Genomic DNA, 24228 nt, shown 5'->3' on the forward strand with positions numbered 1-24228 from the left:
ACATATTTGTTATTTAAAAAATAAAAAAACTTTAAAATCAGCCTTTTACCTTTAGTTGCTCATTAACAAAAAAAGGATACACTTTGGGGTCATGCTTGAAGTTTTGCAGCCATTTCTTGTTGTTGTCAATCATTGCCTGAATGTTGTGTTTATCTGTGTACTTGGAATGGAGTGATGCACTCTGCATCTCTCTAAGCTGTTCCCTGTGAGAGAAGAGGATTAAGTAATTAGGCAAAACACATAATATTGTATATTTGGACTACCTCATGCACACTGGATGTTTTTTGCAGCTGCTTTTTAGGGGCGCCAGGTGTTTTTTTTTTTCTGCCTCTAAACCCCTCTACATGTTGGCCCATGTGTGCACACATAGGGCCAGATTCTCGTAGATCGGCGTATCTTTGCACGGGCGTAACGTATCCGATTTATGTTGGGCCTCCGCAACTTAGACGGACAAGTGCTGTATTCTCAAAGCACTTGCTCTGTAGGTTGCGGCCGCGTAGCGTAAATTGGCCCGGCGTAAGCCCGCCTAATTCAAATTTGGAACAGGGGGGCATGTGTTATGTAAAATAACCATGACCCAACGTGATTGACGTTTTTCACGAACGGCGCATGCGACGTCCGTGGACATATGCCAGTGTGCATTGCGCCAAATACGCCGCAAGGACGTATTGGTTTTGACGTGAACGTAAATGATGTCCAGCCCCATTCACGGACGACTTACGCAAACGACGTAAAATATTAAAAATTCGACCGTTTGTATGCTCCATCGGTCAATTGTTGTTGGATTTTCTGCCAACAATGCATGCTTTAAAATTTCCCGACAATAAATATGTGTTGTCGAATTATCCGATCGGGTGTACAAGAGTCCTTCGGAACAAAATCCAAAGTACAAACACGCATAACACAACATTAGCAGAAGGTGCCCAAAAGGTGGCGCTAAAGAGCTGAAAAACCATGTAGTTTTGCGTTTGCTGGCTGACAATTCTCTCGTTTGTATGCAAGATAAATTCATGGCCAACGCCCTTCGGACAAAAGTCCTACACTTTGTCCACGGAAAATCTGATCGTGTGTACTAGGCTTTAGACCATCACAAACAAAACTTGGTCAGGAATGTAAAGCAAAACAGTCCAGTGGCTAAAAAATATACATGCAGAAAGTTCCTCATTTTGTTATAGTTCAATGTACAATTTCTACAGCCGCTTTCAGAAATAAATCATTCATGTGTGAAAAAATGTGCTTGATCTTACTCACCCTGCAGAAACATATCCAAATGTATTTTCTGAGTTTACAGACTGGTCACCGAGAAAAGTAGAACACCCTGAAAAATAGCATAACAATTAGAGAAATGACTGAAAGGGCAACTTCTTTTTATGTTATCACTGTGTAAAAAAAAAAAAAAAAAGTAAAAGACAGAAAAAAAAAAACAAGAACGCTGAAATTTCTAGCAAGACTTTTATTAGTGAATGCTGCTATTGCACATTTATGCCAGTGTAATAGGCTACAGATATTCTATAGAATCTCAATTCACAATGGCTGGCTGCACTACAGAATGAAACAGAGGTATGGTCGTCTATGACATAATAAAAATCATTATAACATAAAAATGGTATTACCTTGGGGAAATAATGTATATTTGTTTTTTTTTGGTTTTTTTTCAAAGCACTTGACTTAGCAAAGTGGAAACTGTAGTTTTCTTATTATACAAATAAAAGGTAAGATAATAAAACGGTACTTTGAAATTGACTGTACTATCCTTTATCAAAAGCAAGCGCAGAAACAAGATGCTAAAGCTGCAGCCTTTACTTCAGATATAATGATGTGGGCTTTTGATTATGATCCGGTGCTTACAAGACAAGGATGTATTAGTACGGAAAGCACAAAGATCATTACTGCCATCTAAGTGGTAATATTTCACTTTTTACCCATATACATCTGTACTTAATGTCTGAGTGCTAAGGTCTGGTTGCTATAGACAACTGAACATGATGGCTTTTTGCAATACCCATCAACCACAGCTATTCCTGCAGGACTGAATGTAATTTAAATCAAGTAAAAGGAACATCATAAGTCAGTTACCTTTCTAAAAATAAAATAAACATTTGAATGATTATACTTCACTGGATTTGGTGAAACCGAGTTGTTCTTCATTATATACACAACTCCCTTATAGTAGTTACCAGAAAGCAATCCATCACATCATTGGAGACTTTAAAACTGATCATCTGGGTATCATTGTCCCCCTGATTTCACCTAGGAGTGGTATCTGACTTATTCTCTACATTATTAGAAATCTGGAATAGCACTTTATTTACATTTTTGGAAACACTTCATTTATTATTATTTAGTGTAGGTTCACTGGATATTAATTGCTTATGTAGTATATATTGGATCACTGTGCAATATTATAAGGTTGATGATAGCGCTTTATTAACCCTTAATTCAGTTACCAGAATATGCCTTTCAAATTAGCTTGACAATTGGACACTAATGTGTACTTAAAAAGTATCTTTTGCATTGCTTGTTAGAATGTGAACTTCTACAACATCCCTCAAAGATCATAATCTCTCACACTGAACTTATGGAATATTGGATTTCATTTAATGCCATATTCATTATCCTCTAATATGCAAAACAAACTTTTAATAGCTGGTTGACCACTGCAGGGAAAACCACCCTTTGTTTGTAGGGAGACAAGTCCAGCACTCATATTTGTGGCATAAGAAAAAAAATTATATATTCAACTTTAAAAGTTTACTTACTGTTTCATTTTTCGTTTCAATAATTTTTATTAAAGGTTTTAAATACAAAGAAGTAGATAATCTCAGCTTCTCTTCGTACAACATTGATCAAACATTTTGTGATAACTGAATCATAGTCCAGTCTATTACACTAAGGCCCCGTACACACGAGAGGATCGATCCGCTGAAATTGATCCGCGGATCGGTTTCAGCGGATAGATCCGCTGGTGTGTACGATCCAGCGGATATTTATCCGCGGATATATTTCGGGCCGACCGATTTCCAGCGGATAAAAATTTCTTAGCATGCTAAGAAATCTATCCGCTGGAATCGGCTCCAGCGGATCGATCCGGTGGTCTGTACAGACTCACCGGATCGATCCGTCCGAACCCATCCCTCGCATGCGTCGTAATGATTCGACGCATGCGTGGAATTCCTTATATGACAGCGTCGCGCACGTCGCCGCGTCATCATCGCGGCAACGGCGCGACAAGTCATCGCGATGGGAATTCGGCGCGGATTTCGATCCGATGGTGTGTACACTTCATCGGATCAAAATCCTCAGAGGATCTATCCTCCGGACCGTTTCCGCGGATAAATCCTATCGTGTGTAGTAGGCATAAGAGAACAATAAGACAAATAAAAACAAACTAGTGCAAAAGCTGACCAGGGTTTACCAGTGTGGTAATAACGCTTACTCTGGCCCATTACACCAAGGGTCCACATCGAACGCTAAACCCCAACCCCCGCAGGAGGCCCGCCCATCTATAAGAGCCACCCCCCACCAACACATCAGGGGGGAGCGAGGCCCCCAGGCCGCATGGGCCCCCAAACAGCCAGCACGATCTTGCACTAATGCCATCAACCTTTCATTCAACATTAACCAGGTAAGTTTACCTTTAAACTGTTCGAATGGCAGAGCAGCTAAACTCCAATTTCTGGCTATGGTAATCTTTGCTGAGATGAATATAAAAGTAAGAAGCCGCCTACAAGACTTGGAGGCCCCATCCACCCTACCACCCAGTAAAGCTTGCTTTGCCGATTTCCTTAAATTAATCTGAGTGAGTGTGTAAAGAAAATTATAAATTCGAATCCAAAACCTTCTAACCTTGGGGCATGTCCACCATATATGGTAGGCCGTACCAATTTGGCCACAACCTCTGAAACACCTGGTAGATGCTTCTGATACAAAGGTGGCCAACCTAGCTGGCACCATATACCATCGAAATAGGACCTTATAATTTGCTTCTATTATCAAGGTTTTATTGAGTGATCGAGAAGCCGTCTCCGCTAACGTGTGCCATTCATTCAGATCTAAAGTTTCCTGGAGATCTTTCTCTCATTAAATCATATAGTTCAGCTTCGTCGACTCCCCCATCAACATCATATAAATAGAAGATATATGACCCTTCATCTTATCCTATTGGGTGCACAAACGTTCCATAGGTGTCAGTTTCGCTAGGTCAGTCTTACGGGCCAGGGTTCGTATATAATGAGAAATCTGAGTATACCTATAGCTCTCTATTAAAGGCATATCATACTTCTCAATCATAGTCTGTTCAGACAACACACCCTTATGGTTATAGAAGTCAGCTATACGCAGTAGACCCTTATTAGTCCACCAGTCAAACGCAAGGGGAGTAAGGCCCGGGGTGAATGCTCTATTTTTCAATAATGGTGCCAGAGGAGAATGGGGAGATTTCAGACTCTGAAGTCTCGAGACTCTATCCCATAATTCCCGTGAGAAAGATAATGAAGGGCATATACTGTTTCATTTTTCAAAAAAGAAAGCATTTAAGAAGACCTTTAAAAAAAAGAAAGGGCACACATGCAACATAATAAAATGTATTGCCTCACCTGGAAAATACTTCTGCCACTTCTCCATCATAAGAGCATTTACTGACTGAGTCGCAGAGGAGGAGGCTGAAACACTGGAGGGGACCGGAGCCTTCCAGGCCCATGGAGAAGCTGGGTGGAGGCCCATTTGACGGTCCATTTTGGACATGGATATATAAGCAGATAAAGGGATGCTTGGAGTTGAAGAAAGCTTGTTCTCTGAATAAAGCCCTGACCTATGTTCAGACATGGCTGGATTCAGTGATGACAAAACACTATTAAGCTCAGCTGTGATATGATGCAATGACTGAGTAAGATGCTTCACTTTCATTGGAAGAGAGTCCTGAGACGTCCCGAACATCTCACCTGCAGAGATTAGAGAAGGATAGAAAAGAAGACAAAGTAAAAAAGAAAAAAAAGAAGAAGATCAATTACGTTTATAGTAACTTTAAGAGAAGCTGTACAGTATGTTTTGAATAAACTGGATCAGTACATGCATGACATCTGCTCTAAAATGTTAAAGTGGAATTCCAGTTAAAAATTAAAAACCGCCCTTTATTTCTATGTATATTATATAACATTTTTATATTATGCAATTGTGGAATTGCTAAACGTATGATTAGAAACAGTCTAATCTAGACATTCAGCAGTTCTCTTCTGCTTCACCAACATCAGTGTCCAAGTCTAAGCAGTATAAGGCTTTTTGTAGGTAAATCAGTTTATATACTGTAAGGGATCAGAGGGGTGAACAGCCAGCTGGGAGACAGTTTAGTCAACTTAAAAGGCTTTATTCAGCAAAAAGCAACAGAAAATTGTCTTCATAGGTAGTGTGAGGACCCCCGTACTCAAGAGGAGTCTGTCCGCCGTATCGCTCCTCTGTCCAGTACCGCACAATTCAAGACCCCTTAGCTTTCCCATTCACTTGTCGTAGCTCAGTGTAGGGTAAAACATCAGACCATTTATTAGAACCAGAATACAAGTCTTATATACAGTTAACCAATTTGCATCCAGGCCAATTCTGACACTTCACTCTTACATGTAAAAATCATAATTTTTTTTGCTAGAAAATTACATAGAACCTCCAAACACTATTTATGTTTTTTAGCAGAGACCCTAGAGAATACAGTGGCGGTCATTGCAACTTTTTATCTTGCACGGTATTTGCGCAGCAATTTTTCAAACGTGTTTTTTTGGGGGGGAAAAAACAGTTTCATGCTTTAAAAAAAAAAAACAGTAAAGTTAGCCAAACTTTTTTGCATAATGTGAAAGATGAAGTTACGCCGAGTAAATAGATACCCAACATGTCACGCTTCAAAACTGCACACATCGCAGCGACACCTCACATTGTTGTTTGAACACCATTTTCATATGTGGGCGGGAATTAGTGGGTCCTAACCTGTTAATAGAATGAAAGAACCTAGGCCCGGATTCAGAAATAACATACGACGGCGTATCTCCAGATACGCCGTCGTATGTCCGAATGAGCGCCGTCGTATCTATGCGACTGATTCTTAGAATCAGTTGCGCTTGAATTCGACCAAGATACGACTGAAGTAAGTCTCCTACGCCGTCGTGCATATTTCCGCTGGCCGCTAGGGGCGCTTCCGTATATTTCCGCGTCGAATATGCAAATGAGGTAGATACGTCGATTCAGAAACGTACTTGCGCCCGTCGGATTTAGCTATGCGGTTTATGTAAGGCGTCGGTCCGGCGTAACTTTACCCCTCATAAAGCAGGGGTAAGTCATGTTAAGGTATGGACGTCGGAAAAGCGTCATATTTTACATCGTTTGCGTAAGTCGTACGTGAATGGGGATGGGCGTAGGTTACGTTCACGTCGACTAAGCATTGAGCCGGCGTAACTTATGGAGAAAATTCAACGTGATACTGAGCATGCGCGCGCATGTGCCGTTGGTTAGGCGCGTCATTTACGTGGGGTCACGATTCATTTCCATACAACACGCCCCCTACCAGCCTACTTTGAATTACGCGGGCTTACGCCGGCCCATTTACGCTACGCCGCCCTAACTTAGGGCGCAAGTTCTTTGTGAATAAGGTACTCGCCTCTCTAAGTTACGGCGGCGTAGCGTATATGAGATGCGCTACGCCCGCCTAAACTTAAGCCATTCTTTCTGAATCTGGCCCCTAGTGTCTCAACCTTGGGAGATAAACTCCTCTATATGGGAGAACTGAAGGGATTTACCTGTTCAGGTGTTTATAACTAGCCTTGCAGGATAAATGTCATTTTTGCATGTGTGCGCTATAATCTGTTTTGTACTGTCTTTGGTCTTATAGCAGCACCATCTTCTTAGATGTATAGCATTTTTAGTGTGTGCCCCCCAAGTATGTTTTTGTATAGACTAGACCAGGTCTCTTGGGCTGGAGCACCCCTCCCCCTCTTCATTACCTCACATTAGTGGCCACCAGTGTATAGGAAGAATCCCTTCAGTTCTCCCATATAGGAGGAGTTTATCTCCCAAGGTTGAGACACTAGGTTCTTTTTAACAGGTTAGGACCCACTAAGGTACTTTGTCGCAGTAAGTGGGCTTAGCACTATATGACCATATAGTGTGACCAAACCCCAGTATTTTTGAATATGTTCAGGTGTTTTTAACTAGCCTTGCAGGATAAATGTCATTTTTGCATGTGTGCACTATAATCTGTTTTGTATTTTCAGCATCAAGCTCTCTTCAGCTCTGATAGCAACACTGCCAGTCCTCTCTGACCAGGTGCCTAATAAGCAGGCCTGAAAGGGAGGTACCGTACTTGCCCTGTTTTATTAACCTTCTCTAGGTTGACTCTCCACATACACACACACCCCCCCTTCAGGCTCGGGGCTGGACAAAATATACCACAGTGGCCATAGGCCTGGGAAAGGGCATTCTTTTTTTACTTCAATATAGTTCTGATACTTTTTATGTCAATTTTAGAACACTGATTAAGAGGTTATACAGTATTAAAACCCAAAACATGTTAGCTATGATAACAAACATCAAATAAAGCCTCTGAATGAGAATCATTTGTACATTGTTTTCTGCAATGCCTCTACAAGTTAGACTAGAATGCTCATCTTTTTTTTTTTTTGCTGAACCAGTTTTCATTTACTGCTTGCTAAAAATATGTAAACCTTTGCATGTTCATACCTGGCCACAGATTCAGTTTGCTAGTGCCACATGGATAGCACCTGGTTGTGACATAGAATGTGACATAAAGTGAGAGAACGTTCTACCTTAGAAAGTGCGAGGGCTGAGGATGCAGAAAACCGCAATTGGCCTAATAACCTCCATGTCACGGTCAGCTGTCAGATTCAGAGATCAGCAGCTATAGGAGGAGAGAGGCTTCCACGGACCAGCTGGATACGTAAACAAGCAAGTCACCCTGGCAGCTGACGCGGCTCTCCTTCCTTCACCTTTCACTTTTGTCTCCTCTTCCTTCTTTTTAGGACCCTGTAGACTGGGAATGGCTTGTTCAACTACTCAGTAACCCAGAAGCTATATGCACATTTCAGATTGTTACTGTAGCATATAAGGGTTTCTCCTTGGCTATAACTGTTAATTTTCCTTTGTGTGATACACATGTTGATGTGTTACACCACACTGATGGGAGGCTGTACTTCTCCACATGGTGCATGTATTGCTTTTATGTCTGTGCAATGTTTGCAAACTTCAATAAAACATGTTATACCTGTAAAATGTAATAATGGATTATAAAAAGGTTTTAAAAATGCATTGAAACTCACATCTGTGCTTGTCTATACTCATTACACTGCTAGTGTCATCAGAGTCACTGACGTCAAATGTCACAAGCTTTTTATTTCTTCTGCCTTTTAGGACCTCCTCTTCAGACACCTGCATGGGGTTAAGAAGTGAACGAGTTAGACTGCTCTAAAGACTTTCACAAAAAATGAATTTTGATATATTCTTATACAAATTCATATCACAGTTTTGTAGTGCTCACGTAAAGCGGGAATACAGTAGGACAATGACCCTAAGCATCAAAGTAAATCCAACACAGAATGGCTTCAGAAAAAGAAACTATGCTTTCTGGAGTGGCCCAGTCAAAGTCCTGACCCCAACCCCCTAGAGATGATGTGGAATGACCTCAAGAGAGTCATTCACACAGACATCCTACAAATGTGTCTGAGCTGAAGCACTTACTTTTTCCTCCAGTACTGTGAATGTTTAACCACTTCGTTACTGGCCCATAGTCAAATGACGTCCTGTTTTTAAAGATGGATATCTCAGTAACGGCAGCAGCTGCTGCCACAACTGAGGTATCCATCTTTAGTGCCGACGGTCCTGTACACGATAACGGCGGTCTCCGCGGCGAATTCGCCGCGAGATCGCCGTTATCGGTGGCGGGAGAGGGGCCCCCCCCCTCCCGCCGCTGTCCCGCGCCCTCCGCCGCTTACCGGAGCCGTCGGTAGCGGCGGAGGGGATCGCGACCATCCGGCAGCTGAGCGGGGACGAGACTGAAGGAAAAATCTCCTTCGCCCGTCCCCCATAGCTCTGCTGGGCGGAAGTGACGTCAAAACGTCAGTCCCGCCCAGCCTCTTAAAGAGACATTTTTTTTTTTTGTCATTTGAAAAAATGACATTTCCAAATTTTTTATTTTTTTTTGCATTTAAGCCCAAATATGAGATCTGAGGTCTTTTTGACCCCAGATCTCATATTTAAGAGGACCTGTCATGCTTTTTTCTATTACAAGGGATGTTTACATTCCTTGTAATAGGAATAAAAGTGATAATTTTTTTATTTTTTTTTTATTTCAGTGTTAAAAATTGTAAAATAATTAAAAATAAATGCGAAAAGCAAAAAAAAATTTTTTTAAAGCGCCCCGTCCCGACGAGCTCGCGCGTAGAAGCGAACGTATACGCGAGTAGCGCCGACATATGAAAACGGTATTCAAACCACACAAGTGAGGTATCGCCGCGATCGTTAGAGCGAGAGCAATAATTTTAGCCTTAGGCCTACTCTGTAACTCAAAAAATGCAGCCTGTAGAATTTTTTAAACGTCGCCTATCAAGATTTTTAAGGGTAAAAGTTTGACGCCATGCCACGAGCGGGCGCAATTTTTAAGCGTGACATGTTGGGTATCATTTTACTCGGCGTAACATTATCTTTCACAATATATAAAAAAATTGGGCCAAATTTATTGTTGTGTTATTTTTTAATTTAAAAAAGTGAATTTTTTCCAAAAAAAGTGCGCTTGTAAGACCGCTGCGCAAATACGGTGTGACAAAAAGTATTGCAATGACTGCCATTTTATTCTCTAGGGTGTTAGAAAAAAATATATATATAATGTTTGGGGGTTTTAAGTAATATTCTAGCAAAAAAAAACTGTTTTAGTCTCGTAAACACTGAATCTGAAAAACAGGCTCTGTAACGAAGTGGTTTAATGGGTGTACAGGCATACCCCACTTTTAAGTACACAACGGGACCAGAGCATGTATGTAAAATGAAAATGTACTTAAAGTGAAACAATACCCTTTTTCACTTCTAGGGCGTAGTGGGGGGTCAGGGACTGTAGTGGGGGTGTCAAGAGCTGTAGTTGAGGTGTCAGGGGCACACTGGAACAGGGTGGGGTATGCTCTCGGAGCTTCAGCTCCTTCTACTGCAGCTGCAAAATGTCCGTACAGTACTTGTAAGGCACTTTACATACCTCAGGGTTTACCCCGGGCGAAGTTGTGAGCATATGCAGGTATGTCCTTACTCGCGAGTGTATGTAAAGTGAGTGTACTTAAAGCGGGGTATGCCTGTATTCAATAAAGACATGAGAAATTACAATTAATCTTAAGCACACTGGGCCAGATTCACAAAAGAGATACGACGGCGTATCTCCTGATACGCCGTCGTATCTCTGTGATCCGCCCGTCCTAACTATGCGGCTGATTCATAGAATCAGTTACGCATAGCTAGCCCTAAGATCGGACAGGTGCAATTGACTTACACTGTCGGATCTTAGGATGCAATTCTATGCCGGCCGCTAGGTGGCGAGGCCATTGCGGTCGGCGTAGAATATGCAAATGACTAGTTACGGCGATCCACGAACGTCCGCGTTACCCGTCGCTCTAACTTTACGTTGTTTCCGTCGAGATACGCGTCGTAAAATTAGGGCTGAGCCCTAGGTGTTCTAAGCAATGTTAAGTATGGCCGTCGTTCCCGCGTCGAAATTTAAAAAATCACGTTGTTTGCGTAAGTCGTCCGTGAATGCCGCTGGATGCCATTTACGTTAACGTCTAAACAAATGACGTCCGTGCGACGTCATTTAGCGCAATGCACGTCGGGTAATCCGACGGAGCATGCGCAGTACGATCGGCGCGGGAACGCGCCTAATTTAAATGGTGCCCGCCCCATTTGAATTAGGCAGGCTTGCGCCGAGCGAATTTACGTTACACCGCCGCAAGTTTACAGGTAAGAGCTTTGTGAATCAGGCACTTACGCTGTAAACCTGCGGCGGTATAACGTAAATGGGATACGTTACGCTGCCGTGGAGCAACGTAAATGTATCTGAATCTGGCCCACTGTGACTATCTATTGTTGTGACTAAGACAAGGATCAGATCACATTTTATTACTGCAGAAAACCAGTTAAATCCAATGGATTCACATACTTTTTATTGCCAGTGTGTGTGTGTATATATTACATACATACACACATACACATACACACAGTATATAGATATGCAAGGAGGCTTGCACATTTTTTTAACCACTTCAATACCAGCCTCTCCCCCCTCCTGCCCAGGACAATTTTCAGCTTTCAGCGCTGTCGCATTTTGAATGACAATTGGGTAGTCATACAACACCACACCCAAACTACATTTTTATATTTTCTTCCCACAAATAGAGCTTTCTTTTGGTGGTATTTGATCACCTCTGGGGTTTTTATTTTTTGCTAAACAAACTAAAAAAGACCAACGTTTTTGAAAAAAACAAAAAACGTTTTTCTTAGTTTCTGTCATAAAATGTTGTTTTCTCCTTCACTGATGGCCACTTCTAGAACTTGTGGACAGCCTTCCCAGAAGAGTTGAAGATATTATAGCTGCAAAGGGTGGGCCAACTCAATATTGAACCCCACGGACTAAGACAGGGATGCCATTAAAGTTTATGTGCGTGTAAAGGCAGGCGTACCAATACTTTTGGCAATATAGTGTATATTTAGAAGGGAGAGTTTAACCGCTTTAGCCGCAGACCATTTCGGTGGTCAAAGACCAGGCCACTTTTTGCGTTTCGGCACTGCGCCGCTTTAACTGACAATTGCTCGGCTGTGCGACATGGCTCCCAAACAAAATAGACGTCCTTTTTTCCCACAAATAGAGCTTTCTTTTGGTGGTATTTGATCACCTCTGCGATTTTTTTTTTTGCACTATAAACAAAAAGATGGACAATTTTGAAAAAAATGTAATATTTTTAACTTTTTGCTATAATAAATATCCCCAAAAAATATATATAATTTTTTTTTTCCCCACAGTTTAGGCCGATACGTATTCTTCTAAATATTTTTGGTAGAAAAAAATCATCGATTTTTATCGTGGCTGCGACATTATGGCGGACACATCGGACACTTTTGACACCATATTGGGACCATTGTCATTTTTACAGCGATTAGTGCTATAAAAATGCACTTATTACTGTAAAAATTACACTGGCATCGAAGGGGTTAACCACTAGGTGGCACTGTAGGGGTTAAGTGTTCCCTATGGAGTGATTCTTACTATTAGGGGGCGTGGCTACACGTGACACATCACTGATGACCGTTCCCGATCATGGGGAACGGTCATCAGTGACAGTGTCACTAGGCAGAATAGGAGAATGCCCTGTTCTGCTCTTGCCGACCGCAATCGCTGGCCTCGCGAGGCACTCGGCGTGCGCGCTGGGCGGCAAATTTAAATGGACGTACCTGTACGCCAATCTGCCTGCCCGTGCCAAGTTGTCGACGTACATAGTCGTACAGCGGTCAGCAAGTGGTTAAAATGTCCCCAGAAGTTGGCAAAAAAAAAAATTCTCATTACGGATAGATATTGTACCTCCTCTAGAAGAGAGTTCTCTAGTTCCTGCAGACACTGTTCCTTCTGCTGCAGCAGAACTTGCCCTTTTTCCATTGTGTCATGAATGTCTTTTAGATTGCGAGCCTCCTGTGGGAAAACAACGCATGCATTAGTAACTATGCTTTTCTGTAAACATACTAACACATAAATAATGAACACTGTGCTACGGATTATTCCGAAGAGAATGCATAATGTCCATGAGTAATTAATGTTATGCATTTTAGAGTGCCCAAAGACTTGCAATGCAATGTAGTAACATGTCCCTACTATACATAAATACATTCACAATGGACAAGGTGCTTTTTTTTATAGGGATGTAACAGAACAATGTTATCAGTGTTAACATGCTGTCCTTTGTAATGATATAGTGTATTTATACCACAGAAATAAATAGAACACAGACTCCACAATGGGCTTTAGTATTAACATAACAATAGCAAACATGCTGCTTGATGTAATAATGTAGACTAATAAATAAAATGCTGTTATTGTGGCTTACCTACTCCTCTCGTATTCCTTTAGCTGGCCTCTTCCCTCCGTCTGCCTGTGGTGCCTGAAAACTGGCAGATATATTTTGGGAAGAGGGAGAGGAGATTGGGCCCTGAAAGCCTCCCATAACATAACAGGATGATTTTTAACAGCCTCTTGTCATTTGTGTGTGCTGTGCATGGTATAAAAAAAACATCTAAACCAATAATGAGGGTTTCCTCATTTATAAACAAACTATATATACAGTATATATACCATGTTTCCTCGAAAATAAGCCCGGGTCTTATATTAATTTTGGCAATAAAAGACACAGTAGGGGTTATTTTCGGGGTAGGTCTTACCATGTAATGTGCTGTCTTCTCTCGCCCTCTCTCTCCCTGCCTGACAGGAATCCCCATGTGTGAACCAAGTAAAAATGCTTGTAAAATCCTATAATCCACTCTATTGCTGTAGTATATAATGTACAATGTGTGTGTTTCTGTAATATAATTGTGCCAAATACCTTCGTTATATCGCTTCTGTGACACGCCGGAGCTCTCTTGCCTGCAATTACATTATAAAAACACACACATTGCACATTGTATACTACTGTAATATAGTGGATTATAGGATTTTACAAGCTATATAAACTAGGGCTGATTTATGGGGTAGGGCTTATATTGCAACCCTCCTGGAAAATAACATTAGGTCTTATTTTCAGGGGAATCACGGTATGTATGTAGACATAGGAGAAGATAAAACCATACTGCTCTGAAAAACACTGTTAGGTGATGTCCTTAGGGCCTCATGCACACTGGATGTTATAAAGTCCCCAGTAGCTTTAGAATGCTGAATTAAAAAAACACAATTTTTTTTTAGCGTTTTGCATTAACTTATTTAGCATTTGAATTTTTATTTATTTTTTTAGCAAAGCTATACTCCCACAAAAGCTTATGGCTCAAAAATGCTGAATAGCCGTGTTTTTCAGCGGTTTTCAGAGTTTTACAGCTGAAAAGACTCCTCTTCGGGGGCGCATGTGCGGATGCCTGAGGGAGCAGTCGTGCTTCCTTAGAGCTCCACTCCTTAGCTAGTCACACCGGAGGACTGAAAGCTACAGCAGCTTCTGAAACCATTTCCGATACTGCTGCTTACGTCCAGGAACACGTCTGAGCCGGTAATATGGTCCTGCGGGGCCCCAAACTAAAACCAAAATAAAATCTGTCTCTTTGCGGACGATATACTTATTTTTCTAACTCATCGCCACGTCTCAGCCCCAAACCTACTAGACATTTTAGGAAAATTCTCTCATATTTCAGGGCTATATATCAACCACTCTAAATCCAATGCACTTAACATATGAGAAGATGTCCGTGATAGGCGGAAAACATAACAGAGGCGCTGCTGGGAAGATTTTTGTTCCTCCTATCACAGAACACTCTGCAGTGAAGGCGCGGCTTTGAAATCATTCACGCTCGCGATCGTAGCATGTTAGACTGTCAGCGCTGGGGAAAAAAAGTGAGTGTTATTGCACTGGGGGGGGGGGGGGGGGGGGGGGGGGCAACAAGTTCAGGCACAGTGGGGGCAAGTGATGGCAATGTGGGGGCATGTAATGGCACAGTGGCAATGTGGGGGCATGTAATGGCACAATAGCAATGTGGGGGCATGTAATGGCACAATGGCAATGTGGGGGCATGTAATGGCACAGTGGCAATGTGGGGGCATGTAATGGCACAATGGCACAGTCTGGGCATGTAATGTAATGGCACAGTGAGTAATGTAATGGCACAGTGAGTAATGTAATGGCACAGTGAGTAATGTAATGGCACAGTGAGATTTGAAAAAGCCTGTTTCTGTCAGCGGTTCTGGCTCCCCCTTAGCTTCCAGAAAGACAGTAAGAAGGGGGTAGTCTTATACAGTGAGTATATCCCAAAATCACATTTTTTCCTGGAAAATTAGGGGGTCGTCTTATACGCCGGAAAATACGGTATGTCCTTTATATGGGGTAATACAAAATCACGTATTTCCAAAGCTTCACTTTTTCTCGATAAATCTAAAGGTGGACTAGGCCTTCCTAACTTTACTTCATATTATCATGCAGCGCAAATAGCACAATTGTCCAAGTCCAAGTACCATGCGACATTTGAATCTCCTCTATGGGTTGCAATAGAATCCAAAGACATAGATCCAATATCAGTGGCCAATTTGCTATGTTATCCATCCAATGGAAATAAAATCTAACTTTTTTTGACATATTATGAGAATGTCTAATCTGTAATTTGATGCTCTTTGGAGATTTTTCCATCTTTCCTTGGCTTCGTTATGCAGATTAATACAAATTTTTACCTGGGGTGCCCAAACTTTCGATCCCCACTGTACATCATTAAGCACAATGCTGGATCTATAGCCCTGTATTGAATGTGAGGATACTGGAGGTCAGTTCACAAACCAGATTGCAGGTGAGTAGAGGTGAATACTGACTGCCGAGTAGGGATCAGGTAAGTAAAGCTGCTTTTTCCAGTGCCCAAGACACATACAAACATTTAAGTTATGGAATGCGGGGGCAGCCCCACTACAAGGGAGGATTTTTGTATTCTCCCTAGATAGGCTTAAACCCTGTGCTGCTGAGGAGGGGGTAAACTGCATGGACAAAACACAGGATGATTTTAAACACACGACTTTCAGAAATAGCCTTGTGAAGCCGAAGCCGCAAGTAAAGAATGAAAAAGCAAATATTGGCCTCATTACAGATGAGCTTCCTAGATAAGCTATCTAGTAAATAAATGCTAACATGACTTCATAGTATTGGAAGAAAAAAAAAGTGTAATTTATGATTGCAATACCATGTATGTGTCTGCCAGTTCTGACTAACTATGTGTAAAGAATAAAGAAGACTACCAGGTCAAATAAAGACAACTACAGCTAGTACTGCTGCTTGAATGAGGGATCATGAGGATATTATGCACATACTGTAGATAAAGATGGCTTTGTGTATGGTATGGTAGATGAATAGGCAACAGAAAACAAATACACTGGGAAATAGAAGCACAGTTCATTTTAGCTAAATGAGTTTGAATTAACCTGGGCTGTACAGGGAAATATACAATATCCTGTCCAAAAGATGCTGAACAGCAAAACTAGTGCAAATACAGCATCAGTCCTAGCAAGCATTTTTTTCATTTTCTAAACTGCAACTTAAGATGTTATAACCAACATCACCACCACTTCCCCTCTGCACTAGATTTCATAAATCAGAGTCAGAACTGTCCATATGAATGAGTAAGTGTACTTATTTACAAGTTACCTCCTCTAGATTCTTTCTGATGCCTTCTAGTTGGTGAACTTGGTCTGGATCTGGAGTCTCATGCATGTTGTGACGCCACTGTTGTTTAGCTGCCTTAAGCAAAGTCTGCCGTCGGCACATAGAATGGGTTTGGAGCCGTAAAATATCTTTAGCCTTATCTATAGATGCTCCATGGGAGGAAAGGTAATAACGCAAGCTATTAAAAAGAAAAAAACAAACATTAGGTAATTATAACAAAGCAAACTAAAATGGATTAAGTGGAATAAAGATGGAAGCATGGCATGTACAATTTCAATCTACAAGAAAGGCTAGAGATCAAAAATCAACTACTTAAAGAGGGAGACAAAGTCTAACATTTACTGTAACTGATCTCTGCTATGCTATTCTGTACCCTGTAGGCTTCTCCTTTATGTTCAAATTCACTATAAACCAGTGGTTCTCAACCCCGGGGTCGGGACCCCCTCGGGGGTCAAATGGCAATTTGCCAGGGGTCACCAAATCATGGACTGTTCCTGAAGCCCACACCACTCTCCTAGCCTTTTTGCGAACGAGCCAGAAACACAGTGAGTAACACTACCTGTGATTATAGTTGCCATTAAAAGTCCCCACTACAGTTCTCAGGTCAGCAGATGACCTTGATCAAGAGCACCTAAGTTGGCTGATCAGAACTCACCACAGCATTGCAACTGATCCCAACTCCCCGCCAGCACTGCCACTGATCCCACCCCCCACCAGCACTGCCACTGATCCCACCCCTCTCACCAGCACTGCCACTGATCCCACCCCTCTCACCAGCACTGCCAATGATCCCACCCCCACCAGCACTGCCACTGATCCCACCCCCCACCAGCACTGCCACTGATCCCACCCCTCACCAACACTTCCACTGATCCCACCCCCCACCAGCACTGCCACTGATCCCACCCCTCTCACCAGCACTGCCAATGATCCCACCCCCACCAGCACTGCCACTGATCCCACCCCCCACCAGCACTGCCACTGATCCCACCCCTCACCAACACTTCCACTGATCCCACCCCCCACCAGCACTGCCACTGATCCCACCCCTCTCACCAGCACTGCCAATGATCCCACCCCCACCAGCACTGCCGCTTATCTCATTCCCTCCACCAAGGAGTAAGAGAAGGAATACAAATAGAGAATACATGGAAAGGAGAGAAAAATAGGGGGAGGAACAAAGAAAAAATGGAGAGAAAGAATAGGATGGGGAGAAAAAAAACAAAAAATTAGGATATAGAGAGATAAAAGGGAAAGAAAGGAGAACAAGGAGAAAGAGTGGTACAGCCTAAAATGTACCATAAGGGTTTTAATATTGTACGAGTGGAAGGGACCAAGGGAGCGCTAAATGCCCGTGGGTTAGGGGCGCAAATTACTTGGCCTGCCTTGGGTGCTGACAACCCACACTACGAAAATAATTTTGCTGTTAGGGGTCCCCACAACTTTGGAAAATGTATCAAGGGGTCACGGCACTAGCACGGTTGAGAACCACTGCTATAAACAGTATGTTAAGGATAAGAAAGTAGTTGGTTTAGAGAAAAAAATGATAGAAACAAAAACGTAGTAACCTTTTTCATAGGTTATTACAACAAGTGAGGATAAGTATCCTTTAAACATATATGCAGCCCTGCAATAGGTATATCCTGAGCAGCAAATGTATGCCTCTACCAGAAAACATTGGCCCAGATTCAGGTAGATCGGAGCAATATTTGCGTGGGCAAAGAGCAAAGATTTTTCTCTGCGCCCACGCAAATATTTCGATTTGCCCAGCGATTCACGGAGCAGTAGCTCCGTAAATTGAGCGGGCGCTATGCTAATTAGCCCTGCGTAAGGGCGCCTAATGTAAATGATCCCGCCGGGGGCGGGAATCATTTAAATTAGGTGTGCTCCCGCGCCGAGCGAACAGCGCATGCTCCGTCGGGAAACTTTCCCGACGTGCATTGCGGCAAATGACGTTGCAAGGACGTCATTTGCTTCTAAGTGAACGTGAATGGCATCCAGCGCCATTCACGAATCACTTACGTAAACGACGTGAAATTTAAATTTCACAAGCGGGAAGCGCAGCTATACTTTAGCATTGGCTGCCCCTGCTATTAGCAGGAGCAACCTTGCGCTAAAGTCGCCGTACGGAAACTCCGTACCTTGCGTGCGCAGGGCCCGCGCAACTTTTGTGAATCGGTGGTAGTATGCAATTTGCATACTATACGCCAATCACAATGGCCGCGCCCCCTAGCGGCCAACGCAAGAATGCAGCCTGGGATGTGAAGGCATAAGGAGGCTTATGTCTGTCAGATCCTAGGCTGCAGTCGGTGTAACGAGGTTCCTGAATCAGGAGCACTCGTTACACCGGAGCAAGTAAGCACTTGCGCCGCGCAACCTATGGTTGCGCGGGCGCAAGTGCTTCTTGAATCTGGGCCATTGGCTGCAAACGCTAAGTGGTTGCTGGTTCTCCAGCATGTCCCTTTGACAAAAGCTGGTTGTTAGACCGACTTCTATCAGAAAGACAGCTGATCACGTTGACAGAATGTTGGCCAGTTTGTGTTGAACCGCCCGATACTGTCTGGTATTCAGCTGGAGTGTACCAGCCTTACTGGAATTCATTAGCACCTGTCAATGTAACAAAGCTAAAAGTAAAAAACAATAACATACCTTTAGCATATAATTGCTGATTATAAGCAGCAAAGCATTACTGCACATTTGATAATGCCTAGCCACCACTCTCCATTTTTCTAGATCTATAGGGGCCTATCAAGACTTTGACAACATCAGCGGCATGCTGCAGAAATAGAAAGCGATAGTCCAGCCACTGCACACTTCACCCACCCTGAGTGGTTAGAAGGTAACAGCAACCTCAGCTTAATTTATCCAAGATACGTCCCAAACATGTTTCACCCCGCCCCATGATTAAGCTCCAGGGAGGGGAAAAACCATGTTGGGGACGTGGTCTGGATGAATTGAGCTGAGGCTGCATTTAGCTGCTAACCACTTGGCTGGGTGAGGTGGCAGGGCTATCTCTTCCTATTTCTGCAGCATGCTTTAGGTATGGATGGACCCTCCCCTCAGGCCTGCACCCTCACCAGGTAGCGACATCCAACTCATAGGACCTTGATAGCCTGAGTGGGGACCCTTAAGCATTTAACATCAGATGCATATTCCATCTACTCCTGCTGCTGCTTACTGGATGACACCAATGATGTCATCTGGGCTGGGTCCAGGAACAGGCAAGAGCTGGAATATTTTGCACCAGGTTTTCTTAGCTGTCATACAACACTGCGGAATGGACGACAAAGTGGACCTGGGCAAGGATCAGCTGCAGAGTACATACTGTAAGCACCATGTCATTCACAGCTTACTTGTAGGAATGATCTAGTTGTATGCGCTTAGGTACACTTTAAGTCTTTCAAAATTGTTATAAAAAGGCAAATCAGCCTACTCAAAGAAAATTTGGATGAACCAGTTTTCCATTTAGGCTGGGTTCACACTGGTGCGAACACAGACATTGCATGTGATTCACACCACATTGCTGTGCAGATCACATGCGATGTCTGTGCAATGCAAATTCAGCCCTAGTTTGTAGGGCTGAATTTTCATTGTATTCGGACCAAAATGGTGCAGAACCTTTTTTTTTTGGTCTGCACTGGAATCAGATCGCATGGGTGTTCACACCCATGTAATCCGATTGCTGCACCATTCCACAGTTCGCACTGCGAACCAATATGGGGGTGTCAATAACTTTGTATTGACACCAGCTGCAATTCGCATAAGGCAGTGTGAACTGCCTGTGAGAGAGATGCAATGCAGGAACCCACACAGGAATTGTGCTGGTTCCCGTATCGCATATGTGTGAACCCAGCCTAATGTCAATTATGTATTAACCAATGTGAGAAATTTAATCTTGGAAATATCTAACTATCCTTACAAGAAGTTCAACGCCATTGGGCGAATGAGTGAATGTACATAAACTTTTGAAGGGATTCTTGATTAGCAACAATCTCTTCATGTAATCAACCTACCTAATCTTTTTTTATGCCTCGTAGTTTTCCCGACAGGAAAACAGCTGGAAATTAGATCATGTTCTTTTTTTTCCCACTGGGATTCCCGGCGTTTTTTAAGCCGGCAGTTCACCTATGGGGAAAACCTGCGGTGGAGCATACACACGGCCGGGTTTCCCAACCAAAGCTCTCATGGCAGTTTTCCTGCCGGGAAACCTGGCCGTGTGTATGGGGAAAAAACTACAGAGAAGGTTCTCAGTTTTCCCAGCAGACTTTTTACCGCCGGGAAAACCGATCGTGTGTAAAAGGCATTAGAAATACATAGCAGTGCATATCAAAACTGAATAAAAAACAAAAGCTAATCAGCGGCACTTACTCATCCACGGCAGAGGGTGTTTTTGGGATTGGTGTAGAAAACAGAGTTGGTTTCGGAATGTCTGTATGATACTGTAAAATCAGAGAAAAAAAAGGTCAAAAGTGGAAATATAAGTACAATATATACATATTTTCACATTTTTTCATGCTTCGTTGCTTCTCAATTCTACTGGTCTCCTCCAGCCTGTTTGTAGCCACTTCCTGTCTATACGCACCCACTGCAAAAATGACTGAATAGCATTTCTCATGGCCAATTTCCTGATGGTGAAAACGGTGGACCATACCTCTGTAATGTGAACCAGCATGGCTGACTAAAGTTTCCACTGGAAGCTTGTTCAACAAAGGGACAACCCAGAAGCAACACTGAGAGACAGGGACTAATACTGGCACCCTATAAACAGGTGTCTGAACAAGAACGTTCAAAGGGAAGATCACCATGTAACGTTTTACAAAATATGCCAATAGAAATCTTAAAAATGCCTTTGAAATTACAAAAACATGGTAATGCTTATCAAATTGTGTTATCTATACAAAGGTTGGACAAAAATATGGAAACACTACACAATTTGCAGGTGTGAAAGTGATGAAATGTTTTGCGTTGAAAGCGGAAGTGTGCAACATTCTTTTGCTTCCGCTGTGTGGTATCTAACACGTGGGAAGCCTCACTTTTCGTCATTCACCAAGTACGCTGCTAGTAATACGCAGTCATGGCAGAGCTTAATGAGTTTCAAAGAGGGCAAATTGTTGGTGCCCACTTAGCTGGTGCCTCTGTGACTGATGTTACCAATTTATTTGCAGTGTGGTGAGGTACAGTATCAAACGTTATGATGGCATATCCAGTTTCCAAGAAAACGATGTCTGATAAACATAAGCGCGGTCAATATGGTCAACTGACCGAAAGAGACAAAAAGGACATTGGACAGGATTGTAACCCAGATTTTAGCATGAAGAGTGGTATCAGGTTCCATTATCCACAATCCAACACTTATATTTGTCAATTTACAGGAGAATTCAGACCGTCTTGCATGCCAAAGGCGGTTCAGCACTATATTAGGTACCAATTTTGTTATTTTACCATACTTGTTTCCATAATTTTGTCCAACCCCTTTATATTACCCACTTGCCGACCACGCTGTAGCCCTTCTCGTACACATCCAGAAGTGTCCGTGATGGCTGGGTCCACGGAACACAGCGTATCACTGATCGGGGTAAATGGCCAATTACAGCGGCCCTTTACCATGTGATCACTCCGTCAAATGACAACAAACTGGGATCGTGCCAGCTCAGCTCAAGCTGCTGCAGTGTTTCTCTCTCCTTTCCTCACACGCTCTATCGGTGTGAGAAGAGGAGAGGAGAGAGAGAAACACTGCAGCAGAGTGAGCTGGCATGATCCTGAGTGCTATCAGTTCCAAAAGTACTCATTAGTGCCACATCAGTGCCCCTACAGTGACATCAGTGCCCCTACAGTGCCAACAGTACTCATCAGTGACTACAGTGCTCCTACAGTGCTCATGAGTGCCAACAGTGCCACTATAGTGCCCACCAGTGCTCTATAGTGCCAACAGTGCAACTACAGTGCCCAACAGTGCAACTACAGTGCCCTACTGTGCCATTACAGTGCTCATCAGTGCCTCAGGGTGCCACTACAGTGTTCATCAGTGCCCTACAGTGCACATCAGTGACATTAGTGAGTGCCACTAAAGTGCCCTATCAGTGGATCCTCATCAGCATCGTCAGTGCCGTAAAAGTGTGTAAAAAATGCGTTTTCATTTTCTTTCCACATTTTCCAAAAACTTGTGGAAAAAATTAGATGTTCAAAAGACTCATTATGGCTCATAGAATATACAATGGCGTGTTTGCTTTCCAAAATGGGGTCATTTTGTAGCCATTTCCATTGTCCTGGTGCTCCAGAGCCTTCAAAAGTGTAATAGGTAGTCAAGAAGTTATATGTGTAATTTATGCTCCTAGAACACCTGATGGTGCTCCCTGCATATTGGGGCTCTATGTAGAGAAGCTGTGAAAAAGTCTCACACATGTGGTATCGCCATACTCAGGAGTAGAAGAATGTGTTTTGGGGTGTAGTTGCAAGTATGCATATGCCATGTGAGAGAAATAACCTGTAAAAATTAAAATTTTGTGAAAAAACAAACAAATTACAACTTCAATAAACTCATAATGCCTCTTACTAAATACCTTGGAATATCTACTTTCCAAATAGGGGTTATTTGGGGGTACTAGAATTGAGATATGGTGTCAGTACATCAGGTGTAATCAATTTTTAATGACTGGCACCATAGCTTGTAGACTCTATAACCTTCACAAAGACCAAATAATATACACCAATTTGGGTTATTTTTACAAAAGAATTGTAGCAGTATAAATTTTGAAGAAAAATTTATGAACAAAAATTACTAATTTGTTAATTTATAACAGAAATTAAGAAAACAAAACATTAATATGGGTACAGTGTTGCATGACTGAGTTTATCAGTGTATAACACGCACAGGCATATAACACGCACCCTAACTTTCAGAGGGAAGTTTCAGGAAAAAAAACTTACCACAGCCCCCTGCATATAACACGCAGGCACAGTTTACCCTCTAGTTTCAGGGTAAAAAAATGAGTGTTAATACGCCAATAAATACAGTAATTGTCATTCAAAGTGTGAGAGCGCTGAAAGCTAAAAATTGTCTGGGTTAGGTGCAGTGCACTTGTATTGCAAAGTGAATTTGCCTTTTGTAAATAACCCCCAATGTCTTGTTAAAACAGTGAAGAAGGCACATTCTAGTTCACAGTTAATAAAACATATTGTTCTCCTTTCAAACTACATATTAGGGTGGAATCATATTTAAAAAAAAAAACTAAGATATATTTACAGGAATGTTAGAGGTATGATTTGGGCTGTTCGCCTTCGTGAGATCCTCAAGGTGAAGTTCTGAATCCATTTTGTTCATCAATTCTTCTTTATTTAAATCTCTTAGTTTTTCATGCTGGCTTTTTATTTCACCTTCCAAGTCACTATAAATAAAAACAATTATTAGCTACAATGCCACATACATTTTGAGATATATTACTTATATTATGTGCACACAAGACCATTTGTTTATAGTTTTGGTTTGGTAAAGTTCAGCAGGGAAAAAATCCAATAAATGGAGGGCTACAGGTACTGTGCAGACACACCTGTCATAATACAGATACTGCAATTACAGCTAAACTTCAGGCAAATCACTAAATACACAAATGAAATGCATATAAAGGAAGCTGCTTTACCCACAAAAGGATTTGTATTTCTATTCATACAGTTGAAATACATAGCTCTGTTAAACAGCACAGACAGCCTTTTCTGCCTGGGCATAATGCCGCGTAAACACGATCATTTTTCAGCATGAAAAATACGTTGTTATTCAAAAACGTCATTTAAAATGATCGTGTGTGGGCTTCACATAATTTTT

General features: G+C 42.2%; 1 protein-coding gene across 1 annotated transcript in view; it reads right to left on the reverse strand.

The window, feature by feature from the left end:
• The window catches only part of CEP164 (centrosomal protein 164), a 123653-nt gene that overhangs the window by 12228 nt on the left and 87197 nt on the right, over positions 1-24228 (reverse strand). The window contains exons 21-28 of the mRNA XM_040325466.1: positions 23653-23794; positions 20778-20848; positions 16392-16587; positions 12602-12709; positions 8313-8421; positions 4596-4940; positions 1252-1318; positions 81-203 (exon numbers count right to left, since the gene is read on the reverse strand). Coding sequence (XP_040181400.1) covers positions 81-203; positions 1252-1318; positions 4596-4940; positions 8313-8421; positions 12602-12709; positions 16392-16587; positions 20778-20848; positions 23653-23794 — 1161 coding nt within the window. The remainder of the gene's footprint in view (positions 1-80; positions 204-1251; positions 1319-4595; positions 4941-8312; positions 8422-12601; positions 12710-16391; positions 16588-20777; positions 20849-23652; positions 23795-24228) is intronic.

This window comes from Rana temporaria, chromosome 10, assembly GCF_905171775.1.
Source record: "Rana temporaria chromosome 10, aRanTem1.1, whole genome shotgun sequence".
Lineage (NCBI taxonomy): Eukaryota > Metazoa > Chordata > Amphibia > Anura > Ranidae > Rana > Rana temporaria.